The sequence below is a fragment of the Astatotilapia calliptera genome, chromosome 17 (assembly GCF_964374335.1).
Source record: "Astatotilapia calliptera chromosome 17, fAstCal68.1, whole genome shotgun sequence".
Taxonomy (NCBI): Eukaryota; Metazoa; Chordata; class Actinopteri; order Cichliformes; family Cichlidae; genus Astatotilapia; species Astatotilapia calliptera.
In genome coordinates, this window is record NC_137438.1 from 9,294,445 (window position 1) to 9,314,807 (window position 20,363).

Sequence of the window (20,363 nt, forward strand, 5' to 3'; positions counted from 1 at the left end):
TAATCTGTCCAATCAGTGCTGCCGAAAGAGGAGGCGGGCTTCGGTTTGCAACAAACATAAAGCTGTTATCCTTTCACATCCGGTTAGTCATCAATAGCTTCAAAGTAAAATAACCAAGAAACAAAACGGCAACAGAGAAAAGGCTGACATATTAAAAAAAAGGCAAATGTTTGTGTGCTCCTGGGAATGAGAAAATAGGATTTCTTAAATAAAGTGTTAGCTCTTAAAAACAAAAACAGGTCTTGGAATTGAAGCAACACATTTATTTGAATTTTAAAATCCCCGCGGATCATCAGAATCGCAAACACACACATCCACATATAAGCTACAAGATCTACAAAGCACTGTTTTACTGTTTTACTTATTATTGCTTTCTTTTAGTCGTGTGAAGCGAACCTGCAAAGTAAGAATGCCATTGCTCTACTTAACGATTTGTGTTTTGCGGTGTACATGACAATAAACTTCTTGAATCTTGATCTTATTTATTTATATTTTTGTTTCCAAGGACCCAAACTTGTAATTAAAAAAAATCTGATAAACAAATACGTTTTACAAAGCACTACCCATCATGGATTGGCCTCCACAAAGCCCAGGCCTCAACATTATTGAATCAGCGTGGGATCATTTTTATCTGAGAACAAAACAAAAGGTAGCCAACATTCAAAGAAGACCTTTGAACTTTTTCACACCAATTCCATGCTGCACATGAAACGTGCGCTTTTATTTTGAAAGATCAAGATAGGATAGAGCTCTGCCCGTACTCTGAGCCGATGACGGACTTTTGTCACCAGTAGCTTCACCATCCTCCCACAAACACCAAGCTGGTTCTGTCTGTGCTTCACAACAATGGGGCAGTAATGTCAGCGACGGGCGACACCGGAGCATCTTTTCAAAGGCACTGAAGCGGTGTATGGATTTAATGATGATGAAAAAGAAGAAATTCAAGTTCAAGGTGGATTTTGACCTGGACGAGCTGTCGTCGGTCCCCTTTGTCAACGGTGTCCTCTTCTGTAAAGTCAGGCTGCTGGACGGCGGCTTCTCCGAGGAGTCTTCTCGGTGAGGGTGCTTGGCTTTGATTCAGCCACTCAAACGTTGACTGACGGCGTGCTGTTCAGTCCGCAGGGTGAACTAACTCGTGCCTTTAGGAAATGTTAACAGCTAACTAAGCTAATGGGCTACAAGAACATAGTTAACGTCCATTAGTTGTGTGCCAATAACGTTAATGGTGTAGGGCTAATTAGTTTCTTCTGGTCGGTGCTAGTTTGCAGCATCGCGTTGCTTAGTTTTAGTAGCTTTGGGTGTTTGGTGGTAACGTTCATTTAAACAAGTGTCCATTTGGAATTCCCTGGTTAAATTTTAGGCCCACTTCTTCGCTTAGTTGTGGAATTAAGTACTGAGGGCAGCTCACTCGTCACATAGCTGTCACAAAGCTGAATATTACTCCTTAAGCTTTTCGGTGCTGACTCAATGGTGTCAGTTCCATATTTTGCCATGATGTATTCACTGAAGTAGTGTGATGTGTTTCAGTGTGTTTAATCAACCTCCCGTTAATCAACATATGAACCCGAGTTCTAATGCAAGGACTGTGTATATTGTCATATCCCCATTTCGTCAGAAAATTGTTTCACTTCTTGTGTATAGTTGTATGTATAGCTGACCAGTCTTCACATACCAGGCCAGCAACTTAAATTTTAAGTGTGAAGTTTTCTTCCTAAAGTTTATAAGATCATGCCAATGTAGTAAACATCAGTGTTATCAAATTGAGACGAGCAAAGATAATAATCTCATCTGATTATCTTTATTTTCATTAACTCTCAGATTGAATAATTAGACGATTACTGGCTTATACACTATTACATTTCAGTTTTTGTATACTCCGACTGTTAAATGCCTTTCCTGCAATACATACATACTAGAGCTGGGAGAAAAATTGATAGTGTTGCGGTGTTGTATGGATACAGGGGCATCAAATCTCGATATTTTATTATCTCTGGAAATACTCTGAACAAGAGGGCTCATCTTATGGACCGCCATCATGAGGTAATGTTATCCGAGCAAACTTACATTATATCCACTCAACCGAAAAACCATCCAACACTGGATACACTTAGCTTGGCAAGGCTGCTTGATGGTTGTATTGAATTTTTTGCAACTTGTGGTGACTAAATGGTTGTCCAGAGCACTCAGGACCACTTTTGATTGCAAGATGATTGCACAGGTCGCATGATAGGAATCAGCTTTTCTGCAAACAGTCGCAGCTTTGGTAATCTGTGAGCCACACTAGGGCTGCATGCTGAGCGCTGTCAATATGTTTGTTCAGTGTTCATGGAGAAGTCTAGAGAAGGTCACTGTGTCCTTTTGGGTTTAGAGACAGGATCTGATAGTGTGCCAAGAGAGAGGAACTGTGGTGCTGCATGAGGAAGTCAGGAGTGCCAGAGAGGTATGTGAGGGTGGTATAGGAAAGTGAGACAGTGGTGAAGCGTGCGTTAGGACTGACTGGTGGAAGTGGGATTAGATCAGACATCAGCTCTGAGTCTTCTCTTGTGTGCAGTGGTGATGGACAGGCTGACAGATGTGGTCAGGCAGGAGTCTCTGTGGAATATGTTGTTTGTAGATGACATTGTGATCTGCAGCGAGAGACCTGGAGAGGGGGAGGTATGCACTGGAGAGAAGAGCAATGAAAGTTATAAAGAAACGAGAGAATACATGTGTTACTGAGAGGAGACAGGTATGGCTGTGAACATGCAAGGAGAAGGGACGGTGAAGGTAGATGAGTTTAAATACCTGGGGTCAACCATCCAAAGCAACAGACACTGCACAAGAGAGGTGAAGAAGTGAGTGCAGGCAGGGTGAGGAAGAGTGTCAGGGTAATTTGTGACAGAGGGATAGTAACACGAGTGAAACAGAGATGGTAGTGAGACCTGCTATGATGGATGGTTTGGACACTGTGACACTAACAGAAAGACAAAAGGCTAAGTTGAAGATGTTAAGATTTTCAATTGGAGTGACCAGAATGGGCAAGATTAGAGTTGGGGTTAGATGGAGGCCAATGAGCCGCTCTGGTGACCCTGAAAGGGAAAGAAGTATCAATAAGAGCCTGAAATTTATATTTCACAGTTAGCTATGTCGCTGTTTGTTATTTCGCTGTCAGTAAGCAGTACCAGTTAACTTAAGTATGTGGTTGGATTTTAGTTATAAAAACACACAGAGCTGCCCAGTGTTGCTCAGATATATGTGAAGCTTCCCATAACATTAAGACAGTGATGGACAGCAGCGCTAAGGAGAAGAGACTCTGAGCCAAATGACTCATTTGCAGCTCTCGTGTCAATTCAGAGTAACAGGACAAGTTGTTCAAGTGATGGAGTAATTCCTTTACTTTCTACATTTTACAGCAGAGCTTCAGAATTGAAATATTAATTTTAAGCGTTATATTGTAGCATTGGGCTCAACGTAAGATGCACATTTTTCATTTTTTAAATGAAAAAAATCTAAGGCTCCTGCAACAAACTCATTTGCAGCATCACTCTAAAAACCAAACCACGGGAAAATCAATTGAAAATTCAGAGTTCTAAGTATGCACATTAAAAGGCCCACCTACTCCTGAGCGTGTGTTGGCCACATTGATACATCCTTTCCATAAACAGAATCGACATGTGCAGTATCTCTGTTTGTACATCTACAATTAACATCCAGGAAATGACAACCCAGCTGCACAGGGTTTGTGTCTTTTTCTTATTGGCTAATAGGTGGTCTTGTGACACATGAGCTTTGCAGCTTACCTCAGCCAGTTGTAGTGGTTTGTGTGGAAACACAATTTGCAAGCCAAAAAAGTCATTTAAAACTAACAAATAACAGAGGCTGAGAAAAAGCTGCTTGGACAGCTTAAAAGGGGTTGCTTAAATCTCAGACTTGAATAAACCTAAACATGCACATCTCTGAGAGAAATGTTTCATACTCAAACAGCACCCTGTGACAGCTCCGCTTGTCTAAAATAAATTCAGGTTGCCACATTTCGAACAGAAGAAAGAATGTAAAGGAGGAGTTACTCGACTTTTAGCTTATAAGGTGGCAGAGGTGTGACATATATAAACTGGTAAACTCTGCAAATTAAAAGTGTCAAAATATTTGACCACATACACATTAAAATAGTTGTTATAAGGAACCGCATCATGAAGTACCAGCTTTTGGCCATGACAAGAAGTGACCTTTTGCAGAGTTGTCCCCCTAAGTATGTTAACTGTGTCAACTTAAAGCTGTTCCTACAGCATGCCCATTAATGCCTTTCACTCATAAATTAGACGGGTCTTTAACACTGGATAAAAGCAGCAGCACACATCGTTTTGTAGTTTTTGTAGGCTTTAGGGATTACATGGGCTTCACTCTGATTATATAACAGGCTTCTGTTAGCTAAAAAGGTCCAGTCTGTGCTTGACAGTGTGAATTAGGATGTTTTCAGATGTCATGTCAATGTCATCCTTTTATTATTTTTATGAAATCTGCGGTCTTTTCCACGTGTAAGTAACCACTTTAAGAAAAGAAGGAAAATAAAGATGAAGCCAAACAAAGTTCTGTCCCTAATTAATCCCTAATTGGCTCGACAGTGTTTTATACTCAACTCATTGCTGATTTAATAGGATTTTTCTTTCTTTCTTTCTTTTTTTAACATCAGTTTGGTTTATGTTAGACCGCCCCAAAAACTAGATTTCCTCTCAGACTCTTTTAATCTTCCAAACTGGAAGTGGAAGGGAAGTTTTCCTTTGGTGTAGCTTTTCATCTGATATGCACGGCCATTTCTGGAAAAAACAGTTTGTTCTATTTCTATAAAGATGCATCTTTGAAAACATGACAGTGAAAACATCCAGAGTGATCTAATCGAGGTCTGAAAGCTTTGCATCCAAACAGTTGAAAAGATTTGTATTTGTGGAAGCATTCCCGTGGGAAGTCTGCCTGCAGTCGCCTTTTAAAGAGCATGTGTTGTTTAACAAGAGACCCGAGCCGTGTAGAGGGATGACAGAGATGACCTCTGCTTGTGCTTAAAACCAGACTTAGTCATAACGCACGCTAATAGGATTTTGATGCGCGGAGAAGTGCAGTGAACCACAGCGCATAAACTCGAGTCAGAATTCCCGAAGCACACGGTGTGTCCAGCTGGCTGGGAGTTCCCTCTCGACTCGGGGAGTTCGCTGTCTGAGATTTATCAACCTCAGGATGGAGTCAGCGTTTGTGAAACATTAGTCATGCATCTGCTGCTTTTTATTTATAGTAATGCAGGGATACAGGGCAAAACGCAGCCCTGTATGTTCATTCGGTTTTGCCCATCTTAAAAAGGATCTGCACACCCTGCTAATTGTTGTAGTCTTAACGCTCCTTTCCGATTTCAGGCTTGTTACATCATTTTTATTTATACTGTATTAAAAAGTCTTTGTGTGTGTGTTGAAATCCAGCTGAAGCCAAACCAAATGAATGGTGTGTAAGCTACCAGATGGAAGCTGGTTAGGTGAGTGGGAGAGGAGAAGATGCCAGTGAAAGTGAGGCCATCTGCGGTATCGTAATTCTGCCCACGCTCAGTCTTTCTCTTTCACTTCGTCTCATCCTTTCACTGACAGCAGGCTGCACCTCACAGTCGTTTTAACCTCTAGACGGTGGAGGATTTGCCGCTCTCTTTTTACTTTCGTGCCAGTAAACACCACACCTGCTACCAAAGCCCCTGGATTTGTCAGTTAAATGAATCAATAGGAGAAATTAAGGCTGTAATTAAATAGCTTGCTTATTAGGTGCTGAGAATGAGCACATGGGCTCGTATTGGCAGCTTGAACGGATGCCCTTAAGCAGGGAAGAGATGCGGGAAATGTTAATCCAGCAGTCTTTCAGCTGAAGTCACTTCATTTGTTACGTAACAGAGATTGAAATTTATGAAATGAAGTTTCTGAGGGCGGGTTGCGTGGCTGTATACATGATTTGGGCTGGCTTTCACTTAAAATGTCGCGATACATTTGCGTGTTTGTTTTGGTAGCAAATCAAATAATTACAATAGATTAGAACTGATATGTTTGTTGGTTTGTTTGCTCTTTAGAATACAAATATTTATTTCCCAAATCCCTTCTGTATACAGCATACAATGCAAGTAGAGTCTAAAACAATAAAAAATACTCAAATGATTTTAACAATCATGCCAGTGTTTGCACCAGCCTCTACTCGTTTAAATCTAGAGGCCAAGTTGTGAATTAGCTTTTCAGGCTCCAGCATACGAATCAAACAAACATGTGACCTTACTGGGTGCTTAAAGCTGGTGCCTGTGTGTCCATACAGGGAACCTGTGCAGGCAAACTGTGTCCGATGGAAGAAACGGTTCTCTTTCCCGTGCAAGATGAGCGCCAACGCAGGCACAGGTGTTCTGGACCCCTGTGTGTGTCGTGTGTCTGTCAGAAAGGTAAAGTATTATGATTTAGCTTTTTTCCCACCACTCTCATCTCACCGCAACCGGTCACGGTAGATAGCTGCCCACCCTAAGCCTGGTCAGTCCTTCTGGACAAAGTTTCCCTGTCCTGAGTTGATGCCTCCTGACGTTGTGATAATGAACAGAGACTTAGCCATTACTTGAGTCATAGTGGAAATCAGGACATAAAAAACTGGATGTATAAATCACCTGTTATGTTTGAAAAAGCTGCTTCAGGAGTTTGGTTTGGGGTTTTTTGGCTTTTCCTCCAAATAAGCTATTTTTCTGGCCCCACACAAGTTACACTGTCTACACTAAGTTTGTGCAACGTTACAAGGCACTACAGCTTCATTAACAACCCAATGTCTCTGGCTCTTTGGCTCAGAGTACTACACAAAAGTTGTGCAAACTCCTGTAACGGACACAGTAAGCCAAGGAAACTAATTTACTTTAGCTTTACTAGAGTAACTAGTACATGTACATATACTCCCTATCACACAGTGTACACTGTCAGTGATCTCTACTCTAGTTTGTTTATTATTATGTATACCTGCCCAAAGACTGCAGATAGAAATCGGCTAGTATCTAAATCTGGTCAAAATCCAATTTTTTTTTTTCTTATGAGATCAGTATTTTTGTGCATTGTCCCTGACAAATAAAGAATAAAACACAAAGTGTTTTCCCCAGTTCAGCTGGTGAATGGCTGTTTTCTTCCAGGACAATCACAATCTCCTAGATAACCATCTCCAATAGATCTAGTCTCTGGCTGTGGGCATTCATGTTTTCATGCTCACTATTGCACAAAGAGGAATTGTTGGCTTAGTTTCTATATTTGTAATATTTTGAGTTTACCATGTGACGTTCCCTGAGGTGACATATGATCTCATGCAATATAAACTAAAATCCAATTAAACTGAATCTGAAAGCTATTTCTGATGTGTTTCTCCCTTTGTTTTAGGAGACTCACAATATTAAGTAGTCAGATAATCCCCATGTTTCCTACATGGGTGCTTCCTTTTTACCAATGTAATTGTTTTTCTTTTCATGTTGTTGAAAATTTCCCATCACAGCTATTTGGATGCAACTTTGAAAGTTTTCTGGTGATAAGAACATTGTGTTTAACAACTGTAAAGTTTTACCTTACCTTACCTTTATCCCCTCAACCTTTTACTTTAGCTTTTAATTATTATACCTTTTTAAAATTACAGTATCAGGAATGTAGAGAATAAACTGATGTTTTTAATTTAGTGTTTCCCCCACAAAAAAATTCAAGGATCAGTTCAATATAAAACATTAGCATGACAGCTGGAGACAACTTATGGAACCTTTTTTTTAACAGTATCAAGTCATTTTATTAATGTTATGTTTTTGTTTTTGCTTGTCTTATGCAGGAGCTGAAGGGTGGAAAGGCATACGCAAAGGTAACTCATTACAGGTTTACAATGCGCTACCCCTGTCCTCTGAGCCGAACCTCCAGGTCACCCAGATTTTACAGTAATCAGCCATATTGAAGTAGCTAGCCTTGTGAGCATGTAGCAAACAGATGGCCTTCACTGCCTGCAGGTTGGCTCATTATGTTATGCCTTTTCTATTTAGTTGAAAGTAATTATTTAATGAGCAAACTAAACCCTATTATTATACATACTTAAGTAGGTATCCCTTTCCTAGCTTATCATTTGAAGAAAAAGTGAACTGTAAGATTTGCTGATATTGTTTTATTCAAGTTTGTCTCCTGTCCTTCTTGATGTCATTTTCCACCCAGAGTTTGTCATATTGCTGACTGGGAAAAAGAGCCGTCTCCTCAGGGGCAAATAACAAAACACAAAGGTTACCCTGTGTCATTCTTTCTTTCTCCTTCAGCTTGGTTTTGCAGATCTGAATTTAGCAGAGTTTGCCGGCTCAGGGAATACAACCCGCAGATGTCTGCTGGAAGGCTACGATACCAAAAATACTCGTCAGGATAACTCCATTCTCAAGGTAACAGTCTGATGTGACTTCAGTGACACAAGTGCGGTGTTTTTCCTAAACTCAGAGAATCACACTGGAAAGGTTTTTGCATAAATGTTGCTAGCAAAGATGAGTCGTTCAGTGGAGCCAGAAATAATCCATGGCCATAGATGAGAGGTGTCACCTGTGGGAAATAAAAAGGCTCGTGCAGATTCGTGCAGGCCCACAGTCGTTATTTGCTGTTTTTCATGACCCCTCAATCAGTGAGCACATTTTTGCTGACTCCAAAGCTAAAGTGGGCAACTTTTCTGAAGTTGGCCAAGTTGAATGGAAGTAAAACCCAAGCTAACTTTTTTTTTTTTTCTTTCTCTCCACAGGTTATCATCAGTACACAGCTCATGTCGGGGGATCCCTGTTTTAAAACGTGAGTTAAGGCAATTTTTTGTACGTCTCTGCAGAGTCTGTGAGCAGAGATTGTTGACTGAAAAATGTTTAAACTGGAAAGTCATTTAAATCCAATCGTTTTCAGACTAAAACACTAATCATGCTCTTTTGTGAGCTGTGCTTATCTGGATTTGTGGATAATACAGCTAGGACAACAAAACCGACCCAATGACCTTTCCTGCACCGTAACTTAAAACCTCTTTGTTCTCTCAAAACGGCTACATTTGATGCACCGGCGCTGTTGCTTGTGCTCTGTCTTTACAGGTATTATTATTTCCTCAGTTATTCAGTTTCATATGACTAAATTAAATTATTACCACAGCTCTAGCTGTGTGCGTACTACTTACAGGTTTAAACATTGAGACTTAAAGGTTTCTCTGGATACAGGATTTTGCTACTCTGAAGTGACTGTGAGCTTAAGCTGTCATTATTTAAAGCATTGAGTAATAGCTTGTACATAATGTGTTATATTGTATTTTCTAATCCTTTAGCAGTTTTGTCTTTTTGTCTTTGCTTAGGGTTTAGTTGATGCATTTAAGTATTGGAGTAGAACATAAAGGCCAGTTGTTTTGCCTCTGTCATCAGGCCTCCCTGCACAGCAACAATGATCGCGATCCAGGGTGATACAGAGAGCCTCCTGGAAGAGAGGAAGGGAGGGGATTCACAGAAAGGCTGTTCCGGTGAGGCCGACGCTACATTACACTCCTATTCTCTGCTTCATCTTCTCATTGGCTTTGCCAAACATTTGCCGGCACCTGACAGATCGTACTTCATCACAAGCTGAGAATTTCTTCTTTCAGAGTTTAGCTCCACTTCTATGTTTCAGTTGTTATTATTATCTAAGATCGTGCAGCCACTCCTGTCTGCTCTGTCAGCAGGGATTTAAGTTCTCAGTTAGTACAACCGATTTCCATCAGTTGGAGTCGTGAACGATCACTCGTGAGATTAGCACTGATCTGGAGGAGGAAAAGTTGACTGACAAAAATGAGCATTGACAACCTGGTTTTCTCAGCAAAAACAAAACTAAGAATGAATGTATGAATAAGTAAATGTAATATTTAATCAACTAAAGTAAACAACTAATACAAATAAAAGAAGAGTATTAGAGATGGACAAATGAAAGTGTTTTAAAGCAAAGTGATGAAATTTTTATTCTGTAAAGGTTTTCCTCCACTGCTCAGAATTTATTTTCTTCAGCAGATTGATCTGCTTGGCTTGATGTACCAACATTAAAGGCTCCTTTTATTTGATTTTCACCCATTCTGGGTTCAAACTGATCAAAACGTAATACAGTGCGCTACAAATAATAGTCTCCATGCCAGCAGAAGCAAACGTTTCTAAAGATATTGAATCACTTTCAGGATAAATAATTTTGCTTCATTTTGATGTATTCCTGGGAAATTGTGTCAAATTAAAATATTAATGTTTTTCAGTCATTTAGTATCGTCTCTCGAGCTGAACCCAGACAGGAAACATGATCATGAAGGAATGAATAGGTGACAAATTCATGTTCTGAATGAGTCGCTGCTTTATAGTTGAGAAAACAGGAAGCTATGCAAATGATAAAACCAGGTCAGGAGTAGAGACAGAGCAGCTCTGTTTGATCTAATAAAATTTGGAAATGAAAATGTCAAACAGAGTTACTGTAGAGAGCCCATCTGTGTTACCACAGAGCAGAACAACCTGCAGACCCAGCTTTCTTACATAAACCACCATAGAATGACACCTGTAACAAAAGTAACACACAAACCTTTACTAGCTTTGACCTGTGAGTTACCTGTGATCTAGTGAAGTGTTTGATAACTTAATTCACTTTAATATGCTTTTGTCTGGCTCTTTGTCTTTTAATGCTGCTGTCACACCAACGAAAACAGTAACACAAGCAAAATGATTGTGACTGTCTGCAATATACTTGCAATCGTGTTGCCTTTAGAATAGCTGCTGTGAAGATGAGGGTTGGGTCACTTACCAGTTTTTGCAACTTTGGTACATCAATCTGCAATCACTCTGCTATAAGTTTGCAATAGAATCGGGTCAAGTTGTCAATTATGTGGAACCTGTTTGTGATAATATAGCAAATAACTGTGATAATATCGTGTCATATTACAAATCTGTTGCTGTCTACATGCACAGTCCAGCCAGAACCTCATAGGTCTAAAACAGAAATTCCTTCGCAACTGCTGACTTTGCTGCAGGACAGCAATTAGCCTGCAGAATCACATTTGTTTTATAGAAAACAACCAGTTGACGGTACAGACGAGTTGCTCTGATCAGTGCAGACAGACTCGGATTGATTGCAACGTGTTGGAAATCTGTCTGCATTTATAAATGAGACTATGATTATTTGCAAACATTTGACAGGCTGTCTGAGCATTATTGCAGTCATTTCAAGTCAAACTATAGTTGTTGGAGACAAGTCGGCTCCCACCAAATGACCTAGTTGAAAATGGATGCCCTGACCGCTTGCAATCAGTTGTCAAAAAGTAAAAGAATCCAGTGCAGTCACAAGGCAACGGTGGATTCTAGTCACAAGAAGGTTGCCGTCCTATTTTTAGTCTTTTTATTTATCTATTTAAAATATAACCTTTTATTTATGAGGAAGTCTCTTGAGATTAGTCTTTTTCTCAGGGGAGACCTGGCAGAGCAGGCACTCAGCGCTAGTGTGACACAGCCTGAAGTGCAAAATAACATTATTTCTATTGAGATTTCTTATCTTTCAACTAACATTAATCTACATTTGAATGCTACAGATTTTATTTTTTTAAACAGAGACCTTCATCTGTGATGAGTTTTCATCCCTTATAGATGGTGAATGTGACCGGGCCTTTTGGAGGGGGCTGTAATTGATGTGTCAAGTTCCTGCTAATCTGGTTTAGATTTATACAGGAAGATCATGGAGAGCTTCCAGGAGCTTCCCAGCATTTTAGCTTGTAAGATAAAGGCAGAAGCTAAAATTTATTTCAGTTAGGGGCAATCTGTAGCCCACGCTGTACTGTTCTGTGTAGCTGACAAAGCTAAAAGATAATAAAAACAAAGTGTTCATGAGTAGGTCATCATAATCTTAACAGTTATGTTTTTAGCTGTCATTAGTGTCACGCGTCGCTGCTGATATTCATTTGTCAAACTGCAGACTGTCCTGTCTGATTTTTCCTGTATTATAGACGCCATAACTCCTACTGTACTTTGCTCCCATCCCCTACTACAAAAACCATTTCTCTTGAAGATTTCTCTTTCAGCGCCTTCTTCACTCTCTTATTCAGTATGTGTGTTCATGTGTGAACGCATTGCTGTGTTTAATGCTTGTTCTTCCTGGAAGCTTCAGAGAGTAGCAGAGCTCTTTCATGTATAATTTAAACTAGCTTTCTTTTAGATGAACCCCAATCTGCTCTAACCCAGGGGCTTTTACATGCTTAAAAATAGGACTTTTGTGCTAGTCTTTCTGGTACGGGTTGTGTGTTTGCATGTGCAATGCACTTGATGTCATTCTCATCTTGCCTTAGCGGTGCATCCCCATGTTTCGTATATGTGCAAGATGCGCGAGTTCAAGTCCTGTATGAGAGTCTTTGATCATGTTTTGTTGGTGGATATTTGTCCAGCAGAGATAATCTACACAAACCTGTTGTTGTGTCATTTAAAAAAATTTAGGAGAGGTGTAAGAAGTCTGTATGTTTTAGACAAGCTGCTGTTTCTGGCTGTGATCACTGTGGATTGGTGCAGTGCAGAAGGGAATTCTTTCTCTAAATTAGAGGAATGCCTGGAGTTAAAAGAAAAGAAGAAGAAGAAAGAAAAACTTGCTGTGAGGTCATTGTGACCACCTCCCCTAATGTGTCTCTGGTTGTTATCCCCCTCTATGTAGTCTATTTTCTGCTGTGTTGCTGAGGCTGCTGAGACCTTCCCACAGACATTTGAACTCTGAAATGTTATTGCTTTTTGGCAGCTCCCACTTTTTGCCCATTTGACATTAAAACTGTGGCACGTGTTTTTCTTTCTTTTTTTTTTCTTTAAAGGCTTAAATTGAAAGAATTGTTATCCAAGCTGTCAACTAGCATCCAGCTTTGCCCATCTGATGATATATTTTCCGAGATTTTATGCATTGCAGACCATCTTTTTGGTCGCAGAACTAACTTGAGCTCTTTTCAGATGGAAATATGTTTGTTTTCGTCTGAGCAGAAGTGACTCTGTCCCTGCACATGCCAACTGTGGCCACTGGCTCATTAACTCAGAGATAGTGAATTATTTCACTCTAGATACGCATGAATATCTTTCCAGCTTCCACTACCTACTTCCACTTTGAATACTATACATAAATGTTAGTCCACAGCATGGGCTTATCTGAAGGCAGTTTCTTTATTTTATTATTTTTTACAGGATGCTTCATAGAAGCTGTACGTGCATGTTTTTCACTCAAATCCACATCCAACATCTGGGTCTGTACTTTTTTTTTAATCCAGCAGAGAATCGGGAAGGGAAGTGCCCTGTTGTGTCAGATGACCCTGGTGGCTGCTGCCACTCCCGAACTTCCAGCTACGCCAGCCAACAGTCAAAACTCTCAGGTAAGGGTATAAAATGTAAACCGTTTTTTCTTTTGTTTTTGTTTTTGTCGTTATCATCTACTGTTGTTCATACTTTGCTTTAGAGATAGTCTATGTATGTATCCAAGCTAGCAGCGAGTAGTAGAAATAAAACATAATGCTAATTTTTTTTGTTCGCCTGCAATCAATTGTACTTTAAATAATAGGAGTGCAAGGTCAAAATGAGAAAACAAGGCCTTTGGATTGAGGAGGAGGGAAAGAATAAAATCATATTCCATTGACACTCCAGCAGCGCAGTTCAGAGCCAGGGCTCGAGTTTCCATTGCAGGCAGATCGGATAACAGTAATAAAAGATCAGAGGAAGTGAAGAGATGCACTGAGCTCAGCTCTAATGACCCGCTCATATAGAATTTAAAAATATATTTCCTTCCATGTGAAATGGTTGATAGATTTATTCAAACCTCTCATTAGTGTGTGGGAAGTGACCTGATGCCCGAGATCGCTTCTTGCTTTAGCTGGCTTCCCGCAGACATGAACAGCATGAGTGTGGGTGTCACGTGAACGGCTAAATCATTTAGTACAGAGCAAGTTACAAATCTGCTGCACAGTGCATTCAAAAGAACAAAAACTCTGTATGCACTTGATATGGATTGATTCATTTATGAGCTCAAATAAGTCATTTGTCTCCAGTTAGTAATGAAAATATTGGACTTGTGTGGGTACGTATCAATTGCTCTTTATTAGTGTTGCAATGCAGATTTAACCCATGTGCTATATTAGGAATATATATCTGCAGCAGGTCTTTGAAGTGCTACAAAACACTGGTGCAGGATTTGTATCCATATGATGCATTTAAGGGGAATTGTAAACAGAAAATTGTACCTGTTACAATCTCTGAGCTTATCAAGTAAAATACTGGTGCTGTATGTTAATACAGTCACTGCCCATGTCTCTCAGGCTATAGCACCGGTCACTCCCGCTCCTCCAGCATGTCAGAGTTCAGCCACCGGAGAAATCATTCAGTAGGCAGCGCTTCAACAGGTATTGGTAGCATCCCGGAGCCCAGTGAAGACAGAGAATCCAGAACCTGTCCAGCTTTGCCTGAGCACCCAACCTCCTCAGCAGCTTCCGGCAATGCTCCGGGCACACCAGTGCGGAGTGCATCCTCCTGTGAACGGCTCAACAGGTAAACCGGTTAAAGCTGCAGACTGAAATTATTTATTTATGCAGTGTGTACTAAAAGTATACACAAATGTTTCTTTATCATATTTGATGAGAGAATCCAGTTAGCATGCCAAACGTGGTAGGCTTTTATGGTAGGAGTTATACTTAATACCCCTGAGACCAGTGTCATGTTTCAGGAAGCAGCTGTTAGAGTAGAAGAGCTTTGGAGGAAGTGTATTTGTGGTTTCATTATGTGAGCTTTTATTCTTTGAAAGACTCTCATTGTGTTTATGGGATCTAAAAATGTCCAACCATGAGCAGAGGAGTATTCCTGCGGGCTAGTTTTACATGCAGCTTACGATGCGTTTTGTAGGAATAGTTAAGCATTTATGGGAATTTACTTATCAGTTTTCTTGCAGAGACTTGATAAGGAGAATATCATATCTGCACCTCTAAATAAACTACCATTCTGCCCTGTTGCTAAGATACCTCACTGTGACAAGAAAAAGACAGGAAGTATTGTCATGCTTCTGTCCTCTGCAAAATGGCACGTTTAGTCTTTTTTTTTTTTTTTTTTTTTTACAAGGATGAAATGAATAATAATTCATGTGTGAATTGTTGTTAACAAAGGGTGCCCCAAGTACATGTGGTGACAGGATAGCTTTTTCCTGTTATGTTGTTGCTAACCTAACCACATATTTACTTTTCTGACATGCAGCTGTAAGTAAATTTATCAAACTCAGGAAGCAGGAAATGATTGAGCTTCCTACACTTACGAATCGAGTGATTAAAAACTCAAACCTTTTGCCAGAAAACAGTCAATACAGATAAGATGTCCACAAAATTACAATGCATACGTGACTACCATGCTAACCTTGATAATAATCTTAATAAGCAGTGTTCACCTAGTTGATCACAGATGTTTTCAGTATTAACCACATTGCCAGCAAGTTACATTAACAGATGAGCAGAGAGGGGTAGTCAGAAGGCACACTGCACTAGCAGCAGCAGTTCTAGTGCTCTTCACTATACGTTCAGATACAGTCATGACCTTTTAGATCAGTTGAGTTCTAAATAATTTGCCTCGTCACTGTATTTACAAGTAATATTTTAAAACCTTTTATTATAATGCATAAAAAAATGTACTTCACTTTACATTTATGGTGATTAAAACACACGCCACTAGTGTTGAAAACTGGATGAATTACAATGGACGTAATGTAAGTGATTGAAACAGTAGTTGAAACACTGTATAGTTTTGACTGGGTAAGCAGAAGTAAGCAGGTTGATCACTCCACTTCATTAGCACAAAATGAAATGTGAAGTACAGGAAGCAAAGCTTCAGTTTGACTCTGCAGTAAAAGCAGCTGTCCTCAAACACTCCAGACGCTCTTGTGTATTCTCCCCTCAGACACCCAGTGAAACAGGACTCCATGGAGTCTCAGCTGAAGAGAATGGACGACACTCGGGTGGATGCTGACGATGTTGTGGAAAAGATTCTCCAGAGTCAGGACTTTACACCCGGCCTACTGGACTCAAGTGCTGAGGGTATGACATGTCCACTTTTTTGTTTTTTGTTTGCAGTTGTTGTTTTTCTTTTCTTATCCTTACACTAAAATGACATAAACACGAGCTATGGGACCTTTCCTTTTAAACTGGTCTCTTAGATAAAGAATAAATTGTCAGTTTCAAAACTTGCATCTCTGTGAAATATATAAATGAAGAAAATCTTCACAGGCAGAAGCAAGTAGTATCTGATGGATCTACAGAGATTTCAGCTTAATGAATAACTAAAATAGATGAATCAATACAAAACAAAACAATGGGATTCATCCCAATTCTAGGTTACTACTGCATGTGTTTAATGCACGGCACATTTGCATATTCATTTCCCATGAGTCAGTGTGTGTGTGTGTGTACTTTAAGGAGTGAGGCATTGTTTTCCCTTCCAAGGTCTCATCCAGCTCAAAGCTACAAATGGAAAGCTGCTGTCAATAGATGATTATTTTTAGGTTGCCTAGCAACTGGCTGCTCGTCATGACAAGAATTATACAGGAGGATGTGGGTTCTCCGTGTACTGACCAAATGTTATGAACACCGTTTCAGAGGAAGGCCTGCGGCTGTTTGTTGGACCCGGGGGAAGTACAGCGCTTGGAAGTCATCACCTTCCCACCAGGTGAGCATCACAATTACCTGAAGAAAGCAAGCAAACTAGTGTAGGGATTTCTGAGGGTATGATTCCAGAGAGACGAGTGTACAAACGCGTTCCAAATTATTATGCAAATAAGATTTTAGTGTCGTAAACATTCAATCTTTTGTTTTCAGTTAAACTCATGGATGGTATTGTGTCTCTGGGCTCTTTGGATTACTGATATCAATCTCAGACAGCTGTCATAATTAGTTTGCCAGGTGAGCCCAATAAAATGAAAACTACTTAAGATGTTCCACATCATTGGGCATGCCACAGGTTTCAAGCAATATGGGAAAGTAAAAGGATCTCTGCTGCAGAAATGTGTTGGTGCAATACCTTACACAAGGTCTGAGAACATTAGATGTAATATGAAAACTTAAGCGTAACCATTGTACTGTGAAGAAACTTGTGGCTGAGTCAGAGCACAGATGGGTTCGTGCAGACTAAGGCATAGAGATGAAGGTTTCTGCCAGACAAATTCATCAGATTCACAGAACAGCTGCTAAAATGCCATTACAAAGCAGCAAGCAGGTAATTGAAGCTGCTGGTAGTACCGAAAACCTCCAGAGGCTTGCAGTTATGCATAAACCTACCATTTTGGCCACCACCTAACCAATACTCACAAGCAGGAATGGTTACAGTAGGCCCAGAAATACATCAAGAGTAATTTTCAAGCAGTCTTACTGAGGGGTGCAGTCCCACTCTCTGGCATTGGCAGCTATGGGAATAAAAGAAGAGAAACACATGGTGTGTGGCCCGCATCCTCCCCTGACATCAACCCTGTGGAGAACCTTTGGAACATCCTCAGGCAAAAGATCTGAGGGTGACGAGGCAGTTCACATCAAAACAGCAGCTGTGGGAGGTTATTCTGACATCTTACAAAGAAATACAGGCAGAAACTCTCCAAAAACCTGGAAGTTCAATGGATGCAAGAATGTGAAACTTGTATCAAAGAAGGGTTCCTGAGTTAACATGGAGTTTGGCCTGTTATGGTTTCAGTAAATATGACCTTATGCTGCAAATTTATCAATTTTCAGTTGTTTATAACCAATAAAATGTTTTGAAACTGTTGTGCATAATAATTTGGATCAGTGCATTTTGAGGGTTTTGTTTGTTTGTTTGTTTGTTTGTTTTAAATTTGCAAAACCACAGCTGTCATTGGGAGGTTTGTTCAATAAAATCTGAATTGTGCTCTGACGGTTGACTTGAAAAGTACACTGACTGTCATTGAATCGACTATAAAGGAAAGCGACAAATATCATTTGCATAATAATTTGGAATGCAGTGTAGTGACTTCACAGCAGCACAGTTGTCTCAATATTAATGCAGACAAAAAGCTGATAGTGGTTCTTCCTAAAGTTTACAGGTTTGGTGCAGAGCAAAGGAAAGTTCTGATGACCAAAGACTTTGCAATGAAGCACTACCTGAGAGATAGAGGGGGACTGTTTTGTTTTCAATCAAACTCAATGTAACAAAACTTCTAACATCTGTTTACCAGACCAGCCTTGGAGCTCAGATGATATTTTGTACCTCCCACCCCATCTTGGTTTTATATAACACGATTTCAGTTTGGTACCTTTTGTGATAACTAATGAAGATTTAAACAAGTGTGTGATTGCCAATTCTGCCTCCTCATGTCCTCTTAGGGTTGGTGGTGGAGCGTACGAGCAGGTGGTGATTAAGCGTTAGACGTGCAGCATCTCTGATTACACCTGAAACAACTGGAAATGAGACCGTTTCCATTTCAACCTTCATTCCTACTCGATCAGCATGTGTCTAAGCTGATCACTCAGTGATCCGTCGACATTACACCAGTGCCCTTCCTGTGTTTATATTGGTTAAGATATCATTAGGAGAAAGAAGTGGACGGGTTTTATCTTAAAGAATCAATGAAAGGAGGAAACACAGTGACCAATTGTTCTAAAACACTTGTGCATCTAAATTCGGGCTCCCTGCTATCCAAACTCCAAACATCCAAAGTAAAACCAACTGAAACTTTTATGAAGTGAAAAATCTACCTTTCCTCTCCAGACGGCACAAGGATGGGAAGATCAGAACGGACTGAAAACACATCACATCCTATCAGGACATTCCTTTGGTGTTTGTTTTGGACTTCCTTTATCAAATAGGATTTAATCTCTGCTGATAAGCTGCTCAAAAAGTAGTCGTTGGCACTCCGGTGAGAATATTTTGCTATGAAAAATTGAGCTATTTGATGTGTGAATGTGTGTGAGTGTATGTGGTTATTCCTTTGTTGTGCTGGTACACCGGCCACTTTTATTAGCAGCAACAGTAACGCTGTTATCTCAGTGAAGGGACACATAATCTCTTGTGAGGAATGCCACATTGGTACCCACACAGAGAAAAGAGGACAATTTCCCCAAATGTAATCACAGAGGCCCCCGTTGTCTAAATGCAGAGCTGTCAAAAATATTTAGTCAGTGGTGACTTGGCTATTTAATATTTGTTTTGCTATATAAACACTGTAGAAAATTAAGACTGTGCTTTTTAACAGCTTTAACCATGTTACAATTAGGAGATGGAAACTAAACCAAAAATCACAGCATCATCAATACTGCAGCTCAATAGAAGCTGAAGCAAAAGAGCATCAAGAAAACCCCTGAAGTGAAGCTGAAACTAAATTAAAATCGGATCATTTCCCTAATTGGCAACCTCATTCTCTAGTTTCTTCCTCTGTATAACAAAATAAGACTAAATAGTTCTACAAGCAACAGTCGCAAACTAAATTTCACAGAGTTGTTTTTGTTATCTTGTTACTGCTCTTTGCATTTACATGGCAGTGAATGCAAAAAATAACAGTGGCCTCTGATGAATACTGACATGGAAGGGTATATATATATATATATATTAAAATATTCACTGTTGCAGATGTATATCTATTTGTAGCTATATCACTATGAACTGTCTGGTGGATCAGGATGCTTGCACAAGAAAGATCCTCTGACACATTAACTGTTTGACTGGTGCAGCTGTTGTACACTATGGTTTTTTTCTTTAGTTTTAAAATATAGGACAGAAAAGGATTAGTTAAGTAATTCACTGCCATGAAGGAAATCCTCAATAGCACCTGTACTTCAAAGAAAAGACCCAGAGTATTACAGTAATTGGGTGTAACGTGTATATCTGCTAGCTTCATATCAGGAGACAGGCTTGAGCACTCAGATGCACCAGAGTTTTAAAATCCTTAGTGCCATGCATGTAGACTTTCCATCTCTAGCCTCTTAGGAGAGTGAGTGCACAGTTTAGTTGAACAAGTTAGCCAAAGTACACAACCGTTATTACCTGGGAGCCTGTAGGTCTATGCACATTGAGAGCATTAGACACAACAGACTGTACAGCATCTAATCTTGTCTCCTGTCGTAAGCCATAGTAGAAGTAGGATCAGTGCCTCTTCTAGATTAACTCTTATACATCTTGTATCAATATCTGCACAAAGTGTCATCAGTGTATGGTGTTTTAACTATACGTCAGTGTTCTGTCTTTACGTTCCCGTGCTCTGCATGACTATGCTGTCGTTTTTAGCTGTGACAAGCTTTGCAGAGCCTGACACATTGTAATGTTTTCTCCTCACTTGAGCTGTACCATCTTCTAATCCATTTCCACGCTGAAGGAGGGATGTTGCTTGCCA

General features: G+C 39.9%; 1 protein-coding gene across 5 annotated transcripts; it reads left to right on the top strand.

The window, feature by feature from the left end:
- Positions 1 to 511: 511 nt before the first annotated feature.
- On the top strand, positions 512 to 19,608 carry fam102bb (family with sequence similarity 102 member Bb). Of its 5 annotated transcripts, none has more exons than XM_026147056.2 (11): positions 512 to 1,056; positions 6,310 to 6,430; positions 7,828 to 7,857; positions 8,297 to 8,413; positions 8,761 to 8,807; positions 9,413 to 9,507; positions 13,279 to 13,380; positions 14,317 to 14,545; positions 15,935 to 16,071; positions 16,630 to 16,699; positions 18,361 to 19,608. In XM_026147056.2, exons 1-11 carry the CDS (start codon positions 911 to 913, stop codon positions 18,401 to 18,403), a joined length of 1,137 nt encoding a protein of 378 aa, XP_026002841.1. In that variant the 5' UTR covers positions 512 to 910; the 3' UTR covers positions 18,404 to 19,608. The 5 variants fall into 5 exon arrangements, with proteins under 5 accessions (XP_026002841.1, XP_080147571.1, XP_026002840.1 ...); XM_080291445.1 differs by having other exon boundaries at positions 13,282 to 13,380; XM_026147055.2 differs by lacking the exon at positions 18,361 to 19,608 and adding an exon at positions 17,433 to 17,672 and having other exon boundaries at positions 13,282 to 13,380.
- Positions 19,609 to 20,363: the final 755 nt, after the last annotated feature.

Coding starts and splice junctions, on each gene's coding strand:
- fam102bb (XM_026147054.2), top strand. CDS start 911: ATGGATTTAATGATGATGAAAAAGAAGAAATTCAAGTTCAAGGTGGAT. Junction 9,508..13,278: donor TTCACAGAAAGGCTGTTCCG/GTGAGGCCGACG, acceptor TTTTTAATCCAG/CAGAGAATCGGGAAGGGAAG. Junction 14,546..15,934: donor TCCTGTGAACGGCTCAACAG/GTAAACCGGTTA, acceptor TTCTCCCCTCAG/ACACCCAGTGAAACAGGACT.